Source organism: Aulonocara sp. 'chitande type north' Nkhata Bay, linkage group LG3 (genome assembly GCF_057382095.1).
Source record: "Aulonocara sp. 'chitande type north' Nkhata Bay isolate Kocher_YH1m ecotype deep benthic linkage group LG3, A_spYH_male_GT1.1, whole genome shotgun sequence".
NCBI lineage: Eukaryota > Metazoa > Chordata > Actinopteri > Cichliformes > Cichlidae > Aulonocara > Aulonocara sp. 'chitande type north' Nkhata Bay.
In genome coordinates, this window is record NC_141346.1 from 37,187,394 (window position 1) to 37,214,462 (window position 27,069).

Below are 27,069 nucleotides of genomic sequence, written 5' to 3' on the forward strand. Positions count from 1 at the left end.
ATCAAATATAGGGGGGAAATTTACTGAAAGGCTTCTGGAAACTTTTAAGGTGGATTGCTCTGTTTCATGAGCTGCCATTATGTCAAACAAACAGCTTAATGACAGATTTTGTTGCAATCATTGCATTAGCTGTGATCGCTTCTGGGCTTTTTTTTTAAAATCACACTCAGACAGGCTCTTTCTTTGAGTGCTTATGTTTTACCACAAAGCTGACACTAAAGTAGAAAATTGTCCAAAGGCAGCAATTCTTATCTATGGGTTGTGATACAAGCGCTACTTAAACTTTTAAAATCTGGCACTGTGGGTTACACGCTTGCAATTTTTCACTGACCGCATGAAGTATTGGGTGGGACGTGCTAAATACATGTACAATTCCCCAAACCAACAGATCTGCTAAGTTACCAGCAGCACGCTTAATGATAATAATGATTGATGGCATTATAGCTCGCCTAATTGCATTGCTGCTTATTTTATAAACTATAGTACTTTGTCAGGAATAGTCACTCATTAACTCAGCAGTAGAAAAAAAGTGCTCCTGTATGATGAGATTTCAGACTGTGAAGACTGAAAATAGTCTCGCAAACTTACTGACATTCATTCATTTGTGGACATGAGGGCAGCAAAAAGTCTGATTCAGCTGGGAGCCAGTGCCAATAACAATTTTTTTTTCTTGTTTGCTGCAACTTTTTAGGGTTTCTTCATTATGAAAACAACAAGTACATATTTCAGGCGTTTTCACTGCATCTTGAAGCTGGATTCAGTCAGAGCTAACTGATGTGACAGTAAATAAACATTGTCAACTTCTAACTCTACATGATTTCTTATATCTAGGTACACAGTTAATGTATGTCTGGGTCAAAAGAGGCATTTTAAAAAAAAAGACCATGTTGATGATACAGTATCTCACCACGATTGCTTATAAAATCATTAATTTGACCTTTGCCTTGAGACAAATTTGACTTAAGACCAAGTAGGTGATCGAGGTTTGATTAAAGATTAACCAATACTGTAAGATAAGCAGTGATTTTTAGTGGTATAAACGTGATAAGATAATAACGTGGAAAACTGATTATAAATCTTGTAAAGAAATTAAAATCCATACAAACTTAGTGAATGACTGAAAGTCATCTAAACACCTGCATAAAGTTTCACGAATGTCCGGCAGTTAAGATTCTCCTTGCATGGCTAAAAAGCACTCTTTCTACTTTGATGTAGAAATGGTGAAAACACTCTTTTTTCTGTAAAAGAAAATCCATTTCATGCGAAAGTACCTTTGAGTCACCTAACAAACAACAGAGAAGACCGGGCCTTGGGCGGGAATGAACAATAAAGACATTTCTACTGATTTTAGCAGCCCTCACTACAGTCTGCTTCCTACTGAAAAATAAAAAAGCAATTTGGAGCACGAGAGCTCAAAAGGTTGCTGTTTTTTTTTGTCTGGGTGAGCAAAAAGTGTTTGCGTACATGCCTGCAGTTCACTCTGATGGGGCGTGATGCATTTTTGTGTGTGTGTGTGTCAGGGGAAAACACTCAAAGTATCGCTCCCTCGTCTTTCTGCATTCATATTCTGCTCAAGGAATTCAATGCGCCTTTTTCAACTCAGCTGTTCATTTACATAAGACACAGCCTTCTACTTTGCCAAATTAATTTGATGTTCTGAGGCGAAAGCCAGAAAGCATCTTCACAGGATGAGGCCGCAGCTTCCTGTTGGCTAGGCTGGCCCTACCTGAGGAGTTCACGTGTGCTTTGCTAGCGCACGTTGTTTTGCTGCTGCTACAAAACTGCAGTTGTTGGATTTACATAAAGCCCTCTGTGCCGCTGCTCTGTGCTTAAGCCCGGCACCAATTACTAGTGAGGGAGCAGAGTGATCCAGCAGGTTTGTTTGGACATGAGCCCTATTTTATATTCTTGGTTTACTGGATGACAGCGTGCCGCTTTGTTTCCGTTTCTCCACTTGGCAAAGATGAAAGAGAAAGCCCCACTTCATCAGTGTGACAAACAAGTAAGATTTGTGAATCTAAAACACACCAGTTTCTCTCATAATTACGATATATTTCCAGCAGAAAAACCTTTACCAGATCCCTCAAACTGAAGAGCTTTGACGGTGCCAGCACCAGAGCGGAAAACCAAAAGCGCTGCCTGCACGCTGCAATTAAGTTGAGACGCTGTCACAATAGGAGACAGAAGGAACATTAAAGACTCCTCTGCGCCGCAGAGGAATATGTACACACTTGTTCAAAAAGCTCGTCGGCTTTTATCAGTGAGTTGCAAATGCTCCTGAAGTGGACAGACAGATGGGGTGGCCTTTAGGTAATTAGTAAAAAGGCCAGCATGTGGATCAAATCCAGAGCCGCATAGACAGCAGCGGGCAATCAGTCTGTCGGTGACACAGAACAATTACAGAGGGAGTGTCAAGTCCTGTTAAGATGCTAACATGAACAGCATAACTGATGCTTGACTTCTTCACATACCTGGCCTATTTGCCAACAAGGAATTCGATAAGGAGAGACCATTAGAAGGAACTGAACATAATTTATTGATATACAGAATTCTATTATGCTATTAGACTCTGATGGCTCATCACTGGGATTTCACCAGCAGAATGAAAATTCCAGCAGTGATAGGAATTACGGCAAAACTTCCCGGAGTCTAGATGCAGGTGGTGAAGATAAGATGCAGGGTTGGATGAAGTGACTTGGTTCGGGTGGAGATGGGGTGGAAGTGGGTTGCATGAAGGAGTTTGCAATGGACAGTGACAGCTAGAGCAGGGCGATATGACCAAAAATATTTATCACGATATATAATTTGTGATAACGATATAACTGACGATATAATTGACACTAGACAAAATACTTTACAACTCCACAACTTTATTAGTGCACAAAAACCCCATCAATGTATTTTCACTTAAACAAGCAGCTGTTTTTTATGTGCATTAAAGCTACATAAAAACGCAGCAGTGCGAATTCCTTGCTGACAGTTTAACCAAAAGGCATTTCCAGTGGAAATTGGCCGACATGTCCTCAGCATAACCATGTATAATATCCACAAAACTTAAAAAGAGGTTATACACACACAATATGGTATATTATTAGTGACAGCAGAGCGGAGTGATTTAAAGTACGCAGAGTGCCGGCTGATTGGTTTAAGGAGGAAAGGTGATTGGAGTACAGCAGTGATGTCAGCATTGAGTTTTACAGCGTGGGAAAGTGGAAGTGAGGAGCAGACCAAATGTGACATTTGCATTTGGATGCAAACTAGAATGCGATATTCCCAATCCCCATATACCAGTATCGTTTCCTAAATGTTGCCAATACAGACAAAAGAAGTCGAATTTGAAGCACATTTTTAAAGATAAAATACATTTTATGAAAGTTTGAATTTATTTGAGCTTGAAGAAGAGGTCAGAGTGTTACACCATGCTGTGATGTGTCGTGTGATACGAGTGGAAGCTGCTCCCTCAGATGCAGAGGGAAAAAGCTGGCCATCGTGCAGAAAGCTGCAAAATCTGGCATTATTGGTTTTTCAACATCCCGGCGTGTTTGATGTGTTAAAGGTGTGGATGGAGGAGAAAGGTGGAGAAAGGTTTCTCAGCCTTCTGAAAGCACCTCTGATAAAATGTACTCGACGCTTCAGTGGTGTTAAAAAAAACGCACCACTCGCCGCTCCTGTTCTTTCGCAGCATTGACGAGCTTTCTTCAACCTTTGACGCTGTAATTCAGACGTTATCACAAAACTGCTGTTGAGCCAAAAGACACCACATTTCAGTGTATGGATTAGCCCGTAGACAGTGTCTATTCAAGCAGATGAAAAACCAGAAGATGTGCCTGTCATTTGACTTTGCTGAAGGGAACATTGTGTTGCTGATGTTCTGTTTCTCTCGTGTTCGTTCCCTGGATTTGGCTTAAGGCTTTTGTTAGCAACAAATGATCTAAAAGGCTTTTCATCGATAAGCACACAAGTACAAGGCCCGATGTTGATTCTACCCGCTCATTTGGTCTCAGGCCTTTTTCATTTTCTCCTGACATGTTCTCTGGTTGTCTTTTATCAAATCTCATCTCTCTCCCTTGCTGCCTCTGTTCTGCCTCTCCTCCCCATTTTCACCCCACATCCCCTCTCTCCCTCACTAACCCCATATCCCCCCCTCGCTCCCTGTTTTCCCCTTTTTTCCCTGCTGCTCTCTCATCACTCTCTCTGGGGGGTCATTTGGGGTAAGATAAAGCCTGAATGTGTGGGTCCACGGGGAGTCTACCCTGCAGACAAGTAATGATCCGCACACGCTCTTAGGCGCAGTCATGCACAAGCACTCACACACAGACGGGCAGGCACAAACACAGCTGCGTGCTCTCACACCCACCCAAACACACACACACGTATTAACATACATGTTAAAGTATAGACATCCACTCTGTTTCCAGCCATCTCTAGCAGTTCCAGAAACAGGGTGGGGCGCGTGGCGATAAAGCACTGTAGGGATACGGGGAAGAGATAAAGGGTTGGGAGATGGAGAGATGGGGAGAGGAAAAGCCCAGAGGAGAGGTGGAGGAGGAGGCGTGGGTCAGTGAGGTGCAGTGGAGATTAAAGTAATGAGAATGGGAGGGAAGAGACTGTGGGGAGAGAGCGATGAGAGAAATAGTCTTTGCACGGGCGCAGGCAGAAGCTGTGATCCTCTTCGGGTCGTCGTCCACACCCCCACCCCCAACACACCCCAACAAAATAAGAAGTGTTTGATTCAGCGCCGTGTTTATTGACTGCTCGCGCTGAGCCCCGCCCTCCAAGCAGGCTTAATACCGCTTATCTCGTAAATAACAACAAATCTGACCTTTTTTACCAGAATTCATATCAGGCGGCAGCTACTGTGAACTTTTCCATCAATGGAGGCAAAGCTTTCAAAAGCACATGACGTGAGTCTACTGGTTTGACTGGTTCACCTCTGCAGTGATGAATCAAAACACACTAATGTATGATATTGGTCAAAAGACAAAGGACTAAAAAGTAGTAAGACCTGAAGACATGGAGAGTTGCCCGGAGGCTTGATTTTTGCATCTTTTTTAATTTCCTCTAATTTCCCTCTAATTTGACTACTAATCTGCAGCATGCATGTTAAAATATGCATGGAAATGCACGTACTTTAAAGACCAGAGCAGGTTTGGAAGGCTCACCATGATGTGTGTTGTTTTTGCAGTGATGACAGTGATGTGGATCCACTGTAAAAATCTGAACCTTTCCCTTCATTTAATGATTGATTTATTACTTATTTATACTGGCACAGTGTGAATGCCCATGGAAGTGGTCGTTATTAGTAAGAAAAGCTGTAAAACTTGTGAAAATGCAGTTAAAAGTCCAAAATTTTAGCCCTCCTTTACATTTCCCACAGACGTCCTGTGGGCCAGATTGGAGTCTTTGCTTGGCCGATTCTGGCCCCCAGGCCTTATGTTTGACAGCCATGCCTTAAACCCATCTGCGTAACACAAAGCAAAACAGCATCCTCTGAGGACGTGCACACATTCTGATATAAATTATAATGGAGCAGCTGTGACTGAGGAGGTGTGGGGGGTTCATCCCTGTGGCAAGACACTGAACCCAGGTACAATCAGTGTTTGTGTAAAGAAGTGTAATGAATACTTGACAGTGTGATTATTATACTTTTGTATTTTCTAATTGTTTTTATTTCCTTTGAACGTTTTCTCTTTTCTGTTTCAGTTTGTTTCCAGAGTGGATTTTCTTGTTTCAGCTGAGTTTTTATTGTTTGAAAATGGTCAGTTCTGCTTTGGTTTTATCCGCTTCATTGTTAGTTTTAGTCTTTTTAATTATTACTGTGTGCAGGGAATGTGTCAGATGCTTTTTTAGAATAATTAGAGCAGTGATTACGATAAAAACAGCTCTTTGAAAGCAGTTGACTGACTCATAGTGTATCATGGTATTGTAGATGTCCACAGTCTCAGTAAACATGTCTTTGAATGCCTCATCAGGCAAGTTGTAATAAAACTAAAGAAACGAACAGATTATAAAGCTAAGGATATTTCCCTACATTTTTATTCCTCAGCTGTAAAAGGCTAATGAGATATTGTCGCCACCCCGCTGGGCGTGTGGGCGGAGTGCGAATGCAGTAACTCCCGAACAAGGTGACGTAGGTTTTTAAAATTCATACCATACCAAAGAAATGAGCTTTTTCCATGGCCCTACACAGATAGATGATAGATCGATGTCAGTGCTGGTAAGACAGAAATTTAAAAAGTTGCAGGAAAATGGCGTAATCGACACAAGTGTGAATGCACTGTGAGGTGAAATTTACAGAAATGATGAAACTATTACACGCATATATCTCATTTATTTTCATTTCTACAAGAGAAAAAATAACTATAAATGACTGAGCTCAAGACTCACACTCCCGTCACTGGTTGTACACCAATAGATCAAAAAGGCACCTTTATCTTGCTGCTGCTGGAGTGCATGACTTCCCAATATTGCCTTAAAGCAGCCGTCTAGCCTAAGTATGAAATGGGTTTAAAAATATCTCTGCTCTTGGAGGATCTTTACTTCACTCAGAGGCATTAAGTGAAAGGGTGGAGCAGCGGAGACGCGGGCGAGGAGGTACATCTGTAGAAAATAACTTCCAAGCGTCATATCCCAGATTGATTTTTTTGAGGATTCCAGAGATAAGGGATCAGACATTAGAAAACAGCCTTCCTGGAAAATGAGTGATTTCTTAGACTGTCCCGAAGCCCCCTGAGGATTTCTCAGAACTTGATTAATACAGTAGCTTCGAATGGCACGCTTAAACAACTTTAAACAACAGTCTTAGCATTTAGCTGCCTTGCTCTCGAGTAAATCCCTTCAGTCGCGAACAAAATAAAGTCTTTGCCCTTAAGCAGCTACAGATATTAAGACACATGCCGGCATCAGGATGCAGCTGTTACCAGCACATCTTCGACTCCACCGCCGCTCGTCCAGCTATTGATTCTCTCTTTTCCAACAAGGGCATCCCACGACGTCTCACAATTTGCAAAGTCAAACCTAAGTAACTGCACCTTGTAAACAAAAACAATAATCAGATGAGATATTTATTGATCCCTGCAGGGCAGAAAAATGCTGGACTGTGTTGGGAGGTCAGATTGAAGGGCTGGGTGCCCTCGACCTGGAAAGGATCCAGTATCCAGATTTTACAGCTCGATTGCCCCCGCAGGAAGTTTAAGACATACTCTGTTGGTATGCAGTCATGTGTATATTACAGAGGTTCTGATTGAAAAGCATGTTTTTCTAGGCTGTGCAATTAATCTAATTTGATATTAAGCCCTGATCTCAGCCTTTCTATGTGGAGTTTGAATGTTTTCCCTCAAACTCGCGCATAGATTAATTCGACTCAAGCCCGGATGACAAAAAGAGAGCCGCTGGTCCACAGCTGCCTGAGAGTTTTGTTTCTTTTTTTTGCTTTTCTCCATTCGTTACCCACAAATCAGGTGGAAGTGGGTGGGCAAAAACACCACCCTGCTCTGAGCTTAAGTCCGAACCAGACAAATCTCTGTCTTCTCCCACTAACTCCACCTCATTTTTCTTTTATTTATTCCCTGTTTAAGTTCAATAAATGTGTGATGTGATGATTTTCTTGACCTTCGTGAGCACACACTGTGATAAAAGTTCCCAGACTGCCTTACTGTCCCAGAGCGTTATTCAGCAGCTGGCACTTTATCACTTTATTTTAATAAAGTGCCCCTTTCACCCGGGCTTGCCGTTATGGCCACTGCAGCTCTCGTTACTAATGTGAATGAAGCTTGAGGAACACATGGATCTTGCACCAGCATCACTGGCTTGCTTGCACCTCAGAATTTTCCACATAGCTGATGAAGGGCACGAGTGATGCAAACGTAACCTCAGGTCTGCTCATGTATTTACAGTGTCATATGGGAAACTGGTGGTTTCCCAATGCCAACGTCATTGCCTGGTGGCTGGGGTCAGAGCAGCTGTGCATGCGGTGTGTGTTTCAGAAAGAACTGGGATGGCATGTTGATACATAGTCACTGACATACGGACAGACCACTTCTTTATGGGGCTGTTAAATTCCCACAAAAAGCAGCGTCACACCCACCGGTGCAAGCTGTGCTTTGTTGTCCTTTGTTATGGTATGTTTTAGATCAAACTGATCATCAAAGTGAGGAAGAAAGGTGATATATTGCATGTATACGTGGCGTGTCGACGTGAGTGTTTCAAAACCTGCTGGTATTTTTCCACACAGTCATCTCTATAGTGCACAGTGAATGGTATGAAAAGGAGAAAAAAATGCCTTGTTAATGTCAGAGGTCAGAGGGGAATGCTCAGATTGCTTTGAGCTAAGGCTGCAGCTGTCTCAAACCGGTTTCTTCGTGTCACCGCGTATTTTACTAGGTAAAATCTGTGTGTGTCTGCATGTTCACGCTGAGGAAGGTATTTTTGAAACATTCAAAGGTTCTCATAGCAACCTTCGAGCTGAGATGTGGCCTTCGATTTGTTTTCTACAGCAAGAGAAGTTGCTTCAAAGGTCCTGATTGTGTTGATGTTAATAATTAATCTTAATAATTATTCAATGTTTACTTTAATAACCCCAGGTCAGTGGCAGAGTCACAGTTTTATGGTCCTGTAAAAAAGTGTATTTATTTATTTTTAAATTTTAATACCATTTAATTAACATAATATTTATTTATACTGATCTAAATGTGCAAAAATAAAGCCTTGAAATAAACACGGCCCAGCACACCCCATGCCCCCCTTTATACTCACCCCTGCTTGCTGCAGGTATTGCTGCCATATAAAGTGGGACGGCTGCCGTCGGGATTTTAACATTGTAATAAACGAAGTTAGCAGTTCATATTTTGTTTGAACTGCAGCAGATTTTCTCTGTGTGAAACAGACGGTGGTGGATGGAGCAGCGACAGAGCCGGCTGTATCTCAGTAACGGCTTTAATGGTGATCAATGTAAGAAGTGCTGCTGGTTTGGACGTTTTCTTTCGCTCCACCTGAGCTCCGTGTCTCGGTAACAGCTCTGCCTCTCCTACTGCAGGTCTACTTTTAGTCACAAATGTGGGTGAAATGCACGTGTTTGCACTGTGACACCTGAGTGCTACAAAGTTACGGATTAAACAAAGCAAAGAAGAGAAAACATTTCATGTTCAAGATAATTTGTTCGATATTTAGAAGAGCATCTCTGAACAACAGCCACAGACGACCACATTAGATATGAGCTTTCCAGCTAGTATGTCTTTTACTGCCAGTGTAATTAGTTCAGAAGCTCAGAGACTCACAGATTATACACAGGGACACATTACAAATGTTTAAAAAGATGAGGCTTTCTAGAAAAAAAATTAAAATCCTGCAATTTCTTTGCTTCCACTTTTGACTTCTTCCCCGCCCGTACCAGCACTGATGTGGAGGTTTGTCTGAGTATTGATGGATCTGTGGCCACATGACTGGCTGTGGGTGTGTGTTTGACTCATGTTAGATTCATAGGAAATATAGTGTGTAGCATCTCATCTTATGCTGTTGACGGACTGAAAGGGTGCCTATGTCGTCTCTTCGTGTCGTTGCGTACTTTACTAGTTACACCTGTCCAACTGCTTTTTGGTGCGAATATCCAAACCGTAAATCTCATGACAGAAAGTCATTGTATGTAAGAACAGAAATATGTCCTAAATTATACTCCAACGCCCAACCTGAGCATCTGAATGAGGAAGAACAGTTAGGAGGTGGTGGATAGGTGTATTGTTGTTGTTTGGGTTTGGTTTTCCTTTTTGGCATAGTATTGTTGAGTATTGTTGCTGTCACAAGTGGTAACGTGTTAGTGCAAGCTGAATCTGTTGATTCCACGCTGTTGAGCTGCACGTTCTTAATGATAGGTTTGTAGCTTGAACCTATTCGCTGGAACGTTGAAGACAATATAATTACACAGCAAAAGCATTGAACACCAAGTAGGCAAAGTTCTTTGTGTTACTCATGCATGAGGGAGACCTGCCTGGAGCCAAGTGTCGTCCCACCACTTGACCCCCGTCAGACTCTCAGCCAGGTTCCCCATAGCACTCCTTTTATTGTGGTTACATGAATATGTATAGGGTCATTAACATATAACAGCTTACATAGGTATACATGTGAACAAAGAATACTGTGTGTGTGTTTGTGTGGGGTCAGAGTGTGACCCCATAAATGACTTCCCTAAACCTTCTGGTCTGGAAGTCCAACAGTTCATCTAAACAAAAGGCACTTAGCCTAAAACAGATATAGCTACGTTTATCCTACCATAAAACAATAAAAAAAGGTACGACCTCTCTCATGCTCCCAGGATGTAGGTATGCATTCCAGTGTGGAATACACACCAAGCCTTTGCAGCCTGCTAAAGATCACACATCCTATCACTACACAATTGATTATACACCTCTAAGCATATATGGTTAAATATTTCTAAGCATAAATGACAATCAACAATACAAAACCTAACACTTGGGATCCACCTTCTGCCTGCTTCTCCTTTGTTTTGGCCTGTTCCGCTGCCTGCTCGCCTGTCTAGTTTTCTTTGTGTTGGCTGCTGTGGATCTGTGACGGAGAGCTGCGTCCCACCAGGCTGTGATCACTGCTGCAGCTGTAGTTTTGTGATTCAAGTAAGCTCTCCAACTCTCCCCGTCCACTTTAGTTTAACTCTCGGCTATCAACGGTACTCCGTAAACTCTGTTTGTCCCTCGTTTTCAGGTAGCTCCGGTGCGTCATCTGCCCACCCGCATACCTCGGCTCCGTTTCATCCCTTCGGCTTTGCTCTCCTTGCGAATATCCAAACCGTCAATCTCATGACAGAAAGTCATTGTATGTAAGAACAGAAATATGTCCTAAATTAGACTCCAACGTCCAACCTGAGCATATGAATGAGGAAGAACTGTATGTGAACGTGTCATGGTTGTTGTCACACAGGCTGTCTGTTTCACAACCTGCTGATCTGCTGGGATTTTTCTACACAACCATCTCTACAGTTTACAGGGAATGATGTGAAAAAGGGAAAAAATCCAGTGAGTTTTCCCCGCATTTATAAAATAGAGAAATACTTTTATCTGATGAGCAAAAACAAAAACCCCAAAAACCCATAGAAGTGTAAAAACACAGTTTTTCCAAAGTAAAATACTCATCAGTTTCCATTTGAGAAAGTGCAATAGTGTTGATAGTTTAGTGACAGTAAACCCTGTCATAGTTTTTACCTGCCTTATTGAAATCACGTTCAAAGAGTGAAAACTTGAATAAATAATCACAAGTACAGTAATGTCAGATTAAATAAGGTATGCATACAATCTAAACTAAACCTGGGCTAAAATAAAATAGCCTTTACTCTGTCTTCTGCATTTCTGTGTCTTCATGTTTAGGCTAGTTAATGATTAGGTCCAGTTGTGAGCCTTTAAATGCTGTGATAGCTGCACTGAAGAAAATCAAGCATTTCAGTGAACCTCAGTTTCAGACAGACTGTGTATATAATAAGGGAGCTTTCTACCAACATATTAAGCTGGTGTTGGTGTAATGGTGTATATTTGTCTTTGCATATTTTGGACCTCTTATTAAAGATATTCTTATTCAAGAAATCAAGCTGGTTTCTTGAACATAACATGACGAGTTCACTGTCCTCAGATGGCCTCCACAGTCACCAGATCACCAATCAATATGGACCAAAATTGTTTCCAGGACCTTGTTGAAGGTGAGACAATAAATTAAAGCAGCTTTGAAGGAAGAAGCTCGTCCAACCCAGTACGAGCAAAGTGTACCTAATGAAGTCCTGGTGACTGGTTAAGACTGTGTTACACTGTCCTGTCTGACAACAATTATGCCAGGTTGAACTCTGGCATGTTACCTTTAATGTGTTTGTGTACTTACATGTAATGGCTTTCTTTAATGAGATAGACTGTTTGGAGTTAATCGATCAGCAGGAAGCCACAGGCAAACACAGTGTGATAAAAATACAAGAAATACATGCGGTGGAGTCAAAGTCTGGAATGATGCGTGTGACTTTTATTTCTTTGAAGCATTAAAGAGCATCTAAGTGTTGTAAAAGTCCCTTTATGGTCAGAGATCATAATGTGGCATCAGTATAGATGACACGATTATAGAGTGGAGCAGCTGCTGTTGCCCTGCAGCGAGGAAGCTACTTATACACGCTCATTAGGTAGAAGTCAGCTTTGCATTTGTGTGTGTGGCAAAGGTCTGCAGTGAACAGCTGTTCAAATGCGCGTGTTAGTTTGATAGTTTTTTCCTCTGCTTCTGTATCAAGCAGTGGCTGTTGAGTGTTACTGTGTGCGTTAGGTTCTCTCTCTCACCGCATGTATTATGTGTCTTCTAATCGTAATTCTCTTGTGTCGCTGCTGGATTTCTGCAGAGCCGGGCTACTCCAACGCTCACCCCTGGTTTGCACAGAGCCAAAGGAAATATAACTTTTTAAGAGTGTTTCGCTTTTTTTTTTTCACTGATTCATGAAGTATTGACATTTTGGAGATATTGTGTTTTCACATAACAGCAGCGGAGATGTAAAAAGAAGACCTCTGGGAGAACAGAGGTACACTCTCCGAAAGATAGTAGAGACTGGAGGACAGAATTTGAAAAATCTGCTGGGAAAATTTAAAAGAGATGCTGTTTTCTGACTTTTCTCCATCTCAGATTGAATTGTGTTTGCAAACACAAAACGCAGCCGGAAAGAAAAACATATCCAGTGCCGGTTAGCCTGGTTTGGGTTGGCATCACTTTGAACATGGAAGTATTTCGTTGCTAGCTTTGTGTTAGCATGCTCGTTTGCTCGGAAAGTGGTGCCGTTGTGTTTGCAGCGGGAGGTAGTTGTTTCTGGCACTTTGCATATTTACACATGCTATTTCATCCTTTCTGCAGCACACACTGAGGTGAGGCAGTTGACGCAACATGTATTACGCTACAGTCATAAAAGCGGAAACAGTTTAGGGGGTAAAAGGCCATTAATCCACTGTACTCCGACTTTTTAGTTACCTCTGCCTGTCTGTGGGTCAAGCTTAGAGCAGACAACAAAAGCAGTAATGCAGAAACGTAGCATAGATTCACAATAAAATGAGTACTGCACTGATGGCACAAAGTTTGGGAGCAGATAAATTAAAAAAGACACGAATAAGCACAGTTGTCGCCTCATCGCTTGCTGGATGATTTAAAACTATTGTTATTAGAGCTTCATTACAAACTAATATGTGTATGTATTTAACAGGCCAAATGTGAGAACCCTACTACATCTAATGTTTTAGTAAAGAGGGATCGAGAACAAAGCGTTATTGTGATTTACAAGCACGTTACATAAACTGTGTCTGCAGAGAAATATGAGTCTCTAACAAATATGTGCTTTTTACAAAGACAAAAGCACTCTATTGTAGGTATGTGAGGTGTGGTGATATGTTTCAGTAAAATTCCACCTTAGCGTCATCCTCAACACACACATGCACACATGCATGCAGCGGCTTTCTTTGACTTTTAAATGAACAGTCAAACAGAATCCAGCCATGTGTATCACAGATATGATCCATGTGTCTGTGGTAGATGCATTTACTGAGAACAAGTGTTATCAGTTCATCAGTAGCTAAGTTAGTTTCAGCTTTTTTTTTTTGGACTAAATTAAATTAGAGATACCAGAATGAAACTTAAAAACACTGAACAACAAAGGACATGAGGTTTTAGGAACGAGCAAAGCCGCCAAGTCCGGGGTAATGAGCAACAAGCTGATGCCTTCATTTTATTCACAAAACAAGCCGTACTACTACCACTGACAGGATTGGGTGTCCTCTCACTCGCTGCTTTTGTATCTGCAGCGATCGTTAGAGAAACCTAATCAGACATTTTTAATTAAAGAGGCCAGAGTGTTTGTGCCGAAGGAGGATAAAGAGGAGGAAGATGATTACGAGGTGAAGGGAGGAGGGGGTGGCAGCGGCTGAGGGTGGATGAGGGGGAAGAGGTCGAGTCTGCCTGCTGAAAGCCACTTAAATCCCTTTCTTATTAACTCACTGTGACACATGATCTTCCTCCATCCCCCTCACACACACACACACACACACACACACACACACACACACACACACACACACACACACACACACGCATCTACACTCACAGGGCTACAAACCTGCTCTTCTTACTTCTTACTGCTTCCTTGTGTCTTATCACGGCCTTGCATCAGCTTTGGCCTTGATGTCATTGCTCACCGAACCACGACGGATCGGTCTGTGTTTACGTGCTTCGTTCAAAACAGGTATTACGCTGACATTTTCTTATGCAAATGAGATCTACCCTTTAGGTGAAGAACCCGGGGTAACTAAATGTAATTAATCAGCCTGGAAAAGGTAACATTTCTTAGGATGGTGATGAAAAGTCTGTCTCGCTCTGCTTCATGCAGATGTAGCTGTTGTTGTTTGACTGCATGAAATGGAGCCATATAAACCATCCAGAAATCAAACCATGGAATAATCATGCTGCATTTTCTTTACGTTGGATTAGCTCAGTAGCAGCAGTAGCAACCAAAGGCATGTAGAGGCACTGTCCCAATCCATCAACTGAATCTTTATCTTTTACACCTATTACACTGAAGTGCAGACATGTCTACACACTGCGGTTCCTAGCATGGGAAAGAGTGAGCTGATTGGCTGCTCACCATGTTGTGCATTCAAAGATGCTCTTCTGCATACATGGTTGTAACTCTGTCGCCTTTCTATCAGCTTCAAGCAGCCATTCTCCCATGAAGGTACCCGTTAAAACCACGGTATGTTGAGGCCTGATGGACGTGGGTTTACAGCAGCAAGTTCTGAGTACCTGTCTACATGTTTATACATAAATGCATTGGTTTTTACTATGTATCTGGCTGATTATATATTTGTATTAAAGAGAAGTTGAACAGATGTACCTAATGAAGTGAGTTGAAGCAGCTTTTGCCGTGCTTAAAATTCCCATTGAAGCCATATTTAAACATTTACCCTCGTTCCCACTTTAGCTTTTTTAGCAGACATCACTCGGGTTCATCTGCAAATGCTGAATGCAGCCATTTTTATTCTCTGTTTCAGTAGCAATGCAGTTCATGGAGTCCCACAGCTTTTCCACTCATACTGGAAAACCTCATTAAAAACAAAAAGACTGTGTTTTTTGTGCATTCACCCCAACTCTAATATTTGTGTGCCTGAACACAGGTTTAGGAGCTTCTTTGTTTGTTGAGAAAAATGCAAAGGGATCTGAGAAATCAGTTGCTAAAGTGAAACATTTTCCACAGAGGCATGTGTCATCTTCTGTGGGTCCAAGAGTGAGTGACAGTTAGTCCCAAAGTACCGAAGGAAAACATGAGTATCTCCATCCACAGAGACTGTGTTTTATTTATTAAAGAGAAGAAAAGAACCCACTTCCACACTAAGTGCGATGAGTAGTTTTCAGACAGTCTGTGCTCAGGTGAAGTCTTGACAGTTCTTCTTTCCAGTGGAGCAGAGAACAACTTTTGCTGTAAATCAAAGAACACATAGCTGGGGAATGATAAGCGCTGCACAGAGAAACCACTTGTGGATCTAAGAAATTCATTCATTGTTCTCATACCTCTTGGATAACGTGCTATCACCTTCGGATTTTACACTGCAGCATCTAGGCACATTAAAGTGCTTAGAACCCATTCTAATAAACACGGGGAACCTCGGGATGATGATGATTGGTCGAATAGATTCTTTCCACTAGAAAATTAAGATGTCAGCATCATTTGTTGATGAGGTCTGATTAAAACGGAGAAATAGACTGAAAGCAAAGTCTTTATTGAATTCAAATCCAGTGGAGGAAACGAAATATCGACCGATGAAAGGAAGACTTTTGCTCACATTTGAACTCAACTAGCATAAGCTTGACCATGGGGAAACATTTTTTGGTTAAACCCTGGTTTTCATCATGAAATCTGCAACACTTAACAAACACACAGGTAAATGATGCTCAGATGATACTAAATGTGGAAGGAAAGCATCCCACACACCACCACCACTAACCTAAATCTTTGATTCAAAGCAGGATGAATCCATGGTCTCCTATTATTTACATCAAATTCTTAGCATCTGATTGTTGCAGCAGAAATTGAGACTCATTATTTTCTTATATTGTCCAATTCTGGTGAGTGTGGGCAAACTGAAGCCTCCATTTCCTGTTCCTAGCTGAGAGGAGTTGCCCCGGGCCAGTCTTATCTGCACGCCTTTGTTTTAACAAGTGGTTATTAGCATTACTGCGGGATTCATATCAGCGCAAAGCCGTCTTTCTCTGATGTCTAACATCAACGGGACACCCAGAGAGAACTGCCGTGTGATTGGCTGATTAGATATTTGCATTAACAAGCAGTTTACAGTTTATATTAACTAATTACCCTTTTAAACGATGTAAAATAACTGTATTGTTTGATTCTACTTACCAAGTTTTGATATCTGTGGATCTGGAAGTTTACCGTCTTAATGTCACGTTGCTGAGACGGAGTCTACCGTGTACAGAAAGTCTGTAATAATATTGTTTCGTCATATGAACCTATCAGCACTGTAAATATGGAAGTGTAGCGAGTGAGTCTCTCTGCTTTTGCACCACAGAGTCTTTGTAGCAAATGTGATACAAATTAATATGTAATTTCTTTATTTCAGTGAACACTGGCAACTACTTCATGGTTAAGACTTTAAATGGTTAATATCTTTGCTAAGAAAAAAAGAGGCAAAAAAGCAGATTAATTGATTCAAATATAAAGATAAACATTAGCAGCATGCCTTGTGCAGCTCTGTGGACTATTCTTTGAACCAAACTGGCAGCTCTGCCACATAAGAAATGCAGGAGATGGGACTGAAATTTGGGGTTATGAATGAGCAATTCAGTACAAAAACATAAATGAATAAGAATAGATCTAGTTGTGGTCAGATGGTTGTGTCATCAGGAGAGCAGAGGGCACAAATCAACAAATCAAACTGTGCGTCTGCACAATCTGTGTCAATTAGTGTGAGAGCACGGCTGCCTGTTTGGTATCAGAGCAGGCTTACGGCTTTGTGCATTTGTGTGCCCACACACGTGTGTTTACGCACATTCCTGCAGCCAACAGCTGTTCAAGGCTTTTAAAGCTGGGAGGAAAAAAACAACAGGAGTGAATGTCGGTATACACTCGGCTCATTCTCTCTTAATCTTCTACAAATCAACATGAGGTCAGCTGTTACTTCTTCACTGAAAGCTTAATTACTTATTGGGTACATTTGGAGATTTGACTTTGGATTCGTGACTTACTGTTCTCCAACAATTGTGCTTCCTCTGCACAAAGATCCCCCCCAAATCTTGTTTTTATTCATGAGCTGTGGGTTTTGAACAAAAGCCTGACTCTGTGCTCTATAGCTGTGTTTTTTTTCTTGTCTTTTTCCTGAAATGCGTTATTTGACAGCTTTATTGAGTATGTGCTTGCTTCTGAATTTAAAACGTGAGTTCTTGTTTAGTGAAAAAAAAGCTTTTTTAGGGGGCAGTACATTTTATTGAGATAATCTTGAACTGATCTATTAAAAAAAAGACATTAAGCCACCATTTAAATCAAATAAAACAATGTTTGTCGAAATGTATTGATTATTTCACTCCTGCATACAACATCTGCATCTGTACAGCAAACGATTAACGATCATGTTTGTTTGAGTGGGTGGCAGCAGCTCTGCCACGGTCAGTAGTTTCCCCCACTGGGACCACGGGTGCTTCAAACTGATGCACTTGTGCTCCTTCACAAACGGCATATGCAGCGTAAAATCCAGCTGCTGGGAGTAACGCGAGCTCGCGTCTCCTCTGCTGGCATCCATGCAGATCGTAACATCACAGTGTAATCAAGGAGAGAGACGTCAGCTATTGTTATGCAAGTGAGACGCTGTCGAGAGAGGCTTGGACCTCCTCCCGGGTTCCACTGCCCGTCGTAGCTTTTCAGCAGCACGGGTCGAGTGTCACGAGGAGTTTCTGCTATAGAGCGATCTCAGCGTGATGTGCTGCTTTTGTTTTTTTGCTTTCCACACGTGCGTATGTCATTTCTAACAAGACCTAATGTACGAGGCCATTTGCCCAGGGTGTCAGTAAATGTGACTGTTACAGCTGTGGAAGGTAATGAAGGTATCGTTCACTGTGTTATTAGTGAGTGACAAAAGCCAAGACGCATCCCCCTCTCCTGCTAATGGATCCCAGCAGTTATTGAATAAATCATCCTGCGTCGTGTCCGTCTCTTGCTCTTATTCGCTTTCTCGATTCCCTTTCCTTTCTCTCCTTTCGCTTTTCATTACTGCTTCCTTTCATCATTTCAGTCTCTTAACCTTCTCTTCTTTTCTTGTCCCCCAAATTCGCGTTGCCCATTTTCTCCGTCGCTCTCCCTCGAACCTGATGCTCATATTTGCTTTCTCCTTACACCTCCATCTGCTCTCGTTCCCGCCACCCTCCTGCTCTCTGTTTTTGCTTAAGTTCTCACTCGCCGTCTCTTTTTCCCTCTGCTTCCCACAGATGTGGAAGAAGAAGATATTCCTGGTCATCATTGCCATCAGTACCATCAGTCTTCTGCTGCACCATGGGGGTCACTTGACCTGGTGAGTGACCCACGATATGAAAACACATTAAATATCCGTTATTCTTCTATAAATCCATATGGTCCTTGTTACAGTGAAAAATCCTGACAGTCGTTGTGCCACACTTTTGCCTCATAGGCAAATTAATAGAGAGGGGCTTATTATTAAAGTCAAGCATAGAAACCTTGAGCGCCTAAGCACCGCCATGCTGGTCGAGGGACCAATTATAAAAGTAGAGTGCTGTAGACTTTTGACAGCCCAGCATTTTGCTCTCTTCAACTTCCTATTCTCAACGTCTTTATCGTCTCACTTCACTGAACGCTCTTGTTTCCACATCCCACCTCTTATCATTGACTCTGCAGTGAGCACTGCATTCTTTATGTTACTTTATTCAGTGATATGTACCAAACACCTCAGATTTTAGGAGAATTTAGAACTGGTATCCTGCAGTGCTTACAGCAAATGCATTAACTGCACATGTCAGCTGTTTTCCACCACATCCCAGAAGTTGAAGTGCATAATTTCAACTTTAATTTAGTGGGTTGAACAATTGCATAAAAATGTGAGGATCTAAAGCATTTCTTTTAACATAATCTCTTCATATCAGTGGGTCAAAAGTAATTGGACAAATTAAATAACTGAAAATAAGATGTTCATTTCTAATACCTGGTTGAAAACCCTTTGATGGCAAGGACAGTCTGAAGGTTTGAACTCATGGACATCACCAGGTTTCCTCCTTTTTAATGCTTTAATCCTTTTTAATGCCCGGCCTTTACTGCAGAGCAGTCTTTCAGTTGCTGTTTGCTTGTGGACCCTTCTGACCGAAGTTTAGTCTTCAACAGTGAAATGCATGCTCAGCTGGGTTAAGATCAGGTAACTGACTTGGCCATTCAAGACTATTCCACTTCATCCACATCATCAATAAATACTAGTGCCTAGTGCCACTGGCCCAAGCCAGCATACTCCCTCTGCCATGTTTTGCAGATGATGTGCTATGCTTTGGATCATGAGCCGTTCCACGCCTTCTCCATACTTTTTTCTTGGCATCATTCTGATAGATGTTGATCTTGGTTTCATCTGTCCAAAGAATATTTTTGTGCTGGCTTTCTTAGATATTTTTTTAAGCAAAGTCCAATCTAGCCTTTCTATTCTTGGGGCTTATGAGTGACTTGCACCTTGCATTGCAGTCTTTCACGCAGTGTTGTTCACTTGGTTGGCTGTTGTGAAGCTGTTTCTCTTCACCATGCAAATGATTCTATGATCATCCACCAAAGCTGTCTTCATGGACGTCCAGGTCTTTTTGCATCGCTGAGTTCACCAGTGCTTTCTTTCTTTCTTTCTTTGGATGGACCAAACTGTAGACTTTGCCACTCCTAATATCGTAGCACTTCTTCGGAAAGGCTTTTTTCTGCTTTAACAGTTTAAGGATAGCTTGTTTCACCTGCATGGAGAGCTCCTTTGACTGCATGTTGTCTGTTCACAGCAAAATCTTCCAAATGCAAGAACCGCACCTTAAATAAAGTCCAGGTCTTTTATCTGCTAAAATTGATTATGACATAACAAAGGAACTGCCCACAGCTACTGATGAAACAGCCTTTGAGTTAATTGTCCAATTATTTTTGGTCCCTTTAAAAAGAGTTTGACCGCAAAAAAAAAACTAAACTTGTGTCCTTGTCCAAATATATATGGACCTAACTGTATGTATATAGTATGAACGTCTTCATTAAAAAATGATAAACATTTGCCACCAAGATCTTTTGATAAAGTTCATGAATAATTCTGCCAATAAAACCTTAATGTACATGACACTTTGAAAAGTAATAATTCGTACTATCATCTGTGTGTTCCCTGAATGTCAGTCCACTATACAATAAAAACAGACACACTGTATATTATATCATATATTGCATTTCTGGCCTCCTCTCCTCTCGCGGCTATATCTTTCTACCTTTCCCTTCAGTCCCATTTATGGTTACTATTTTTGCCTTCCCGTTGTGTTGCTTCTGTTCTGTACAACACATTAGTTTCTTCCATTATCTGTGTGCAGCTTTGTCTCTAATGTCACCATTTTATCCAGAACAGCTGCTCTTTGTGCTGTTTAAGCTAATGCAGCTTTAAGTAAACTGTTGTTGTTTTTTGCCACCAGGACCATGGATGCCTTCCACCTCGGTTGTCCAGCCCTGCACTCTCACCCTTACTCCGGCCTGAAGCCTAAGCACAGTAACGTGGTTTTCCTGAAAACCCACAAAACAGCCAGCAGCACCATGCAGAATCTGCTCTTCCGCTTTGCAGAGCGCAACAACCTGACGGTGGCGTTACCCATACAGGCCTGCGGTCACCAGTTCTGCTACCCGCGATCCTTCACAACTCACTCTGTGCATCAGCACACGCTACCGCCAAACATCGTCACCAACCACATGCGCTTCAATAAGGCTGAGCTGAAACGACTGATGCCAAATGATACGATATACGTCACGATCCTGAGAGAGCCTGGCTCCATGTTTGAGTCCTTGTTCAGTTACTATAACCAGTACTGTCAGAGTTTCAAGAGGGTCCCTAATGGTTCACTGGAAGCTTTCTTAGATGAACCCTGGCGCTACTACAAACCAGAGGAGAACTACTCCATGTATGCACGTAACACCTTGACCTACGACTTGGGCGGAGACAAAGATCGCCCAGCGAAAGATGTCTCTTATGCAAAAGCTTTTGTAGCACAGGTGGAGCGAGTGTTCTCGCTGGTGATGATCTCTGAGTACTTTGATGAATCTCTGGTTCTACTTCGACACCTCCTTTCCTGGGATCTGGATGACATTTTGTATGTTAAGCTCAACATGCGGACGCCAAGTTCCAAGCAGGGCCTGACTGATGATCTTCGCAAAAAGATCCGTGCCTGGAATTCCTTAGATGCCCAGCTCTATGATCACTTTAACGCCTCACTGTGGCGTCAAATCTCTGCTGTGGGTCCAGCCTGTGTGGCGAGGGAGGTGCGCCTCCTTCGTGAGGCCCAGGAGAAGCTGATGAAAAGGTGTTTCGGTGAAGGCATGCCGCTTGTTCGTTCAGCTGCTGAAATCAAAAACAAGGAGCTCCGCCCCTGGCAGCCTAGCGGCAAAGTTGACATAGTCGGTTATGACCTCCCTGTAAATATTACCCAAAGCTTCTCAAGCCAGGACCAGGAGCTCTGCCTGAGGCTCATCATGCCGGAAGTCCAGTACACAAAGATGCTCCTACGTTCCCAGTTACTGCGGTACCGTCTGACCTCTCAGGCTCGGCCTCAGCAGCAGTCACACTCCTTCCAGCAGCCTGTACGCACAACCCTGCTTAGACATCCAGCCCACCGCAGCCAGCCACCAGTGCCTGCTGCTGCAACCCCTGCCTCAGGAACTGGAATCAACTCAAAGACTGCTGCAGGAACTCGAGGTCGGACAAATAAGCAAGGGACAAAACCCTCACAAACTCAGTCCTCATAGACTGGAAAACTCCTCATAGACTTGAAAATTATCCGAGTGCCCAACAAACTGCATTGTTTAACTCATCGTGACCCATGAGACTACGATTGTTGGCTGGTCTGGGGTTTTTGGGGGAATAAGGCTATCCTTGAGAAATGTCTGGGTTTATCTTGAATTAGAGTATCCCCTCTTCCTTCTATGTGTGTTTGGTTTGACATGAAAATAAATTAGGAAAAAGGGGATTGGACATACTTGGACTTGAATTTTAATCTTTCTCCTTTCCGATCCATCAGACCTTATCAGGGTGGGAAGGCACAAAAGCTGGAGGAACACTGGGAGGGAAGTTTAACCCAGCTGTACGCCTCTGCAGCCCTGACTGCAGTGGATATGAGAGGGTTTCGGATGAAAGTGGTTCTTTGAAGGAAATCTGTTTCATGCGACTGGGAGTCAATAGAGAAGTGGCGATATCGGGTCTATTGTGCAGCACAGAGTGTGCTTTGTGTGTATCACACTGGGATAGTATCATGTTACTTGTGTTTGTTCTCTGTTTCTCAAGCTCTCATTCGCTCTCTCTCTTTCCTAACATATGCCACTTAAAGTCCTTGAGGAGACATAATGACATAAAGGGATCGGCTGTCAGGCCTCCGAAGAGCCTCCTAAGAGGTCAGACAGACACTGAGATCAACTCACAACCATTAACGTGACAGCACAAAACAACTCTTCCTTCTTTGGCCTTTTTTTTCTTACTGACTCTAGAGTTGAAATCAGTGAAGGGACGGGGGGATAAAAAGGCCACCCTGTCAATACTGCTGTTGCCCTCTGGGCAGGCTCTCCATCCACCAAGAAGCACTAACATCTTTTTTTCTCCAACCCCTGGTACTTCATCGAACAGCCAGACAAGATCACACCTCACCTTGTGGAGACTCTGTTAAGGTGATGCTTCTGGATGTGGGGATTTACTGTACAGCTTGGGCGTTATTGCAATAAGATCTCCAGGCCCTTCGCCCTGAATATGAAAGGCATGGATTTAATAACCTACCAGCAACCCTGTGCCGCATATACAATAATTAAACACACTGGCACAAATAAAAACATCAAACTCCTTGATGGGACAAAGACTTGAAGCCTGTGGATCGTGGCGCTTGAATATTTAATCATCTCCTCTCACAGGCCGCCTATGGCCCGGGTTCTAGGGTTACACGGCTGTACGTTGTCATTAAGGACATGTTCAACCAGGTGAAAGCTGCTCAATCCGAACCCTGAAGCACAGAAAGACAAAGGGAGAGCGTTAATGCACGATCCTTAAAGCCTCTTAAGGCAGCTGGGCCGACTGGGGTCTTAAAGAGTCTTCATTTATCTCGGCTGTGATCCATTTTTAATGCTTTCTGCTCATATTTAATGTGTCATTTATGTTCTTTTATTACTCTGGTGATCAGTAGGGTGCTGCTGAGGAAGTGAAGGAACAATATAGTTGTGTGAGAGTATGTGTTTGAGCCAAGAAATGTCTCCTGGCTCATATCGGGGGTTTTTTTGGGTTTTTTTTTTCTTTGGCCTGCAAGATTTATTAAACTATGTATTATTTATGATCGGGACTTAAAGAGCCCCATTACTGTATTTTAACTGGTATTTTTCATGAATCACTGGATGAAAACTGCTTTTCCATCGATTTGGTGGTTCGTGGTGTGCACGGCTTACCACTTCAGGCAGCAGAGATGGAACAAGGCATGTGGAAACGGTTTAAAATATTAATTCTGTACATGTTATACATAATGCAAAACTACAACAAACTGCACATCGAACCTACTTTAGTGGCTTCAGAATTAATCTCCCATTCAGCAGAGCTAAGTACTTAACCACACTACGTGTTTGTGGTTTGAGTGTGTCAAACCACAGGTAACAATAATAATAAAATAGACACACACAGCTGCTGCTCAGAAATAAAAAGCAATGAAGCCATCAGGCAACAGACGCGAGGAGAGGATGCACGGTTCTATGAAGTAGCTGTGAGAATCTGAATGTGTGCAATGCATGATAGTTTTTATTTATTAGACATGTGAAATGTCTTCAGATATGTGTAAAAACCTTTTCAGGTTACATGCACTGTAAAACATGGGCAAACATGAAGAAGGCTGTGGTTTTGTATTTTCTTGCTCCCATGAAAAGACCAAAGCCAGCAATATGTAAATTGGTCTGCCAACTTCCTGCTGTGAAAGCACACCACAACTCCCTAAAGAAGGCTCAGTACTGAGCAAAAGTCTAGAGTCACCCTTTATTTCTTTATATGTTGTTAGAAAAATGGGAAATAGGTACGACGATTTATTGAAACATATGTATACAAACATGGTAATGCAGCGCGTACAATTGTAATGAGCTTGAAAGTCGGCGTTGGTAGGACCACCTTTATTCTTCAGCACAGTCTGAACTCTCTTAGGCAGCTTTCTTGTTATTGTTTTAAGTAGTCTTCAGGAATAGTTTTCCAGGCTTCTTGAAGGACATTCAAAACATTCGCTGCTGTAATGCAGCTCCCAACCATGAAAGAGCCTTCACTGTGTTTTACAGACACCAGAACTGCTGCCACTGATTTTCAGTCTTGTGTAGTTTGGCACACCTCAACCATCTTTCCACTGAGACCATTTCTGATGAAGCTTCAGTGAACATCAGATGCATGAGCTGAAGGTCCAGATCCATCTCTCAGGTCCTGTGTCAGGTCTTTGCTGGATTCTTTCCTGTTTCTTAAGGACATGATCTTCAGATACTGTTAATCTGTTGTAGATAGCTGTTTTTGGCCTGACACGCCTTTGGTTCTCAATTTGTTCAGACACAATCCATTAAAACTGACCAGCTACAAGCACAGGACAACATACGGAGTATCAGCAGCCTTATCCTTTACCAAAGCATGGCTTCTCAAAATCTTTGGGTCCTGGGACTCCTTACAGAGGAGAATATTTTCCAAACATCCACCTCCAATCCTAACACCGGGTTAGCTAATTTGGATTAAGCATTAGATGAAAAGCTGACTGACTCACGCATGTGTTCACTAACTCAATAGTTGGCTAATAAATCCAGCTTTGCATTAGCAAGACCACTTTGACTCTTGGAGTTTCTACTGGTCCAAAATAAAGGACAATATATAGCTAATAGCATAAATTTATCTACTTAGCAATTCCTTACTTGCTAAGATGTTATTACTCCGGACCTCTGAGACGTCCTCAGATCCCACTCTGAGATCCACGGCTGTAAAGGAGCTGGCAGCTGATGCTGACTTTCATCATTTTCCCCCAAACAAACAAAAACCATGACTGTGAATGCAACTCCGAAATTGCTTAAAGCACCTGTGAATCTGCTAATATTAAACAAATGATACATTATCAAAAGTATTTGCATTAATTTTAAATATAGACCAAAAAAAATGAATGAAAATTGTTTTATGTATTTATTTATTTATTGAACTGAACCATGTTTGTTTTTCATGCTTTGCAAAAAAGGACGAAAAACCTGGTGTTAGATTTGATCTAACCGATAAAGACCGACTGACAGTTTGGAATAAAAAAAAGTAATTATCCTCATTTTTTTTCAGTGAAACTATACATTTATACATATTTCTGCAATTTTGGACACTTTGGGTCTCTACAGAGGTTTCTGATAGTCGAATGTAGTTTTTTTCCTTTTACGTGAACTTTCAACGTATGTTTGCATCCGTTAAATAAAAAATTAAACGCGGGCATCTGCAAACGCTCTTCTTCAGATTTCTATATCTGACTGTGATTCAGATGAAGAACGTGTTTCCTGTCGACCGTTCATTTGAGAGCCTGCTCCGAGTGGCTGTAAGCGCTCTTTTGATTGTACAAGACGTTTGCTCGGCTGTTCTGCTTCGTGTCAGAGTGTTTCACTAATAGTCCTGCTGTCATGTCTAAAGTGTCGGCTATTCTTTCTTGGGTTATGCCAGAGGGGCTGTGAAAATGGTACGCTAAAAAACAAAACAAAAAAACCCTCATCATCTCCACATTAGCTGGCCCCTCTTTTCTTGTGAGGGAGAAAAGTGAAGCTGCTTTAAAAAAAAACAAAAAAACTTGAACATGAAAGCCTTGTGGGATCAGAGCAATTTTTTTGTGTGTACCTGCTGAGCTTTTATGTGTCACAGGGAAGTAAACATGAACTGCATTGTTGCCCACTGTCCTCTTTGATGTGCACATTATGTTTTGGGAGGGGGTTATCTGTGAACTGAGAAGAATGAGCAAGTTTTTTTTTTTTTTTGTAATTCTGTGAATATTTGGAAAATGTTGGGTGGGTGATACAGCTCAGAAGACAATCAGAGCTAGGGGCCCCAAAGCTTTGTAATGATGGTTGATGAGCAGGATGAATAAAGTTTGAATGATTTCAATTCACCTGCGAGTGAGTGTCTTTTGACTCTGCCGCTTTTTCGGTGAGATTTATTCAGATATGCGGACACTTGAATTATTCTGGATATCACAGCAACACACACACACACACTCTTCATCAGCGGTGAAACAACACACGGTGACAGTCGCTCAATTAAGATTCAGATACTAAACGGTTTCTTTTTCCCTGAAGACTGAAACCAGACTTTTCAGGCTGCAATCAGTCTTTGGAAATTACCTCCATTTAGCACGCCCGCCTAAATGAATGAACAAATTGCTTCTCAGAAGGACAAAAACAAAATGCAGAGCGGCGTGTGTTTGATATGACTGCGATTGAAGCAATCACCATGCTGTGTCCCACTCCGCCGGCCTGTCATTATGGCCTGCTGTTGCCATGGCTTTGGCTGCTAAGAGGTGGCCCTCCGGAGTCTCGTCGCTTCTCTCGTTTTTTTCTCTAACACGGCGGCAGCCCTTCTGTTTGTTTCTCTATCATAACCTGCCATAACCTGGCCTCCAACCATGCGCATAATTACAGTAATTATGCTAACTGTAATAATAATAACATAGAATGAAATGACCACAGGAGAAATATATTTCCTTCACCACTCCATCTACTTTTTTCTAAAGCAAACTTATTGTCAGAGGATGTGCAGCGAGGGCCTATAACAGCTGTAAACAGCTGTTTAA

General features: G+C 42.1%; 1 protein-coding gene across 1 annotated transcript in view; it reads left to right on the forward strand.

Annotated features, from left to right (window-relative positions):
- The window catches only part of gal3st3 (galactose-3-O-sulfotransferase 3), a 48,149-nt gene extending 21,761 nt beyond the window's left edge, over positions 1–26,388 (forward strand). Inside the window, exons 2-3 of the mRNA XM_086279129.1 lie at positions 18,496–18,578; positions 20,704–26,388. Of these exons, the coding sequence (XP_086135255.1) occupies positions 18,496–18,578; positions 20,704–22,024 (1,404 nt within the window). The 3' untranslated portion in view covers positions 22,025–26,388. The remainder of the gene's footprint in view (positions 1–18,495; positions 18,579–20,703) is intronic.
- Positions 26,389–27,069: the final 681 nt, after the last annotated feature.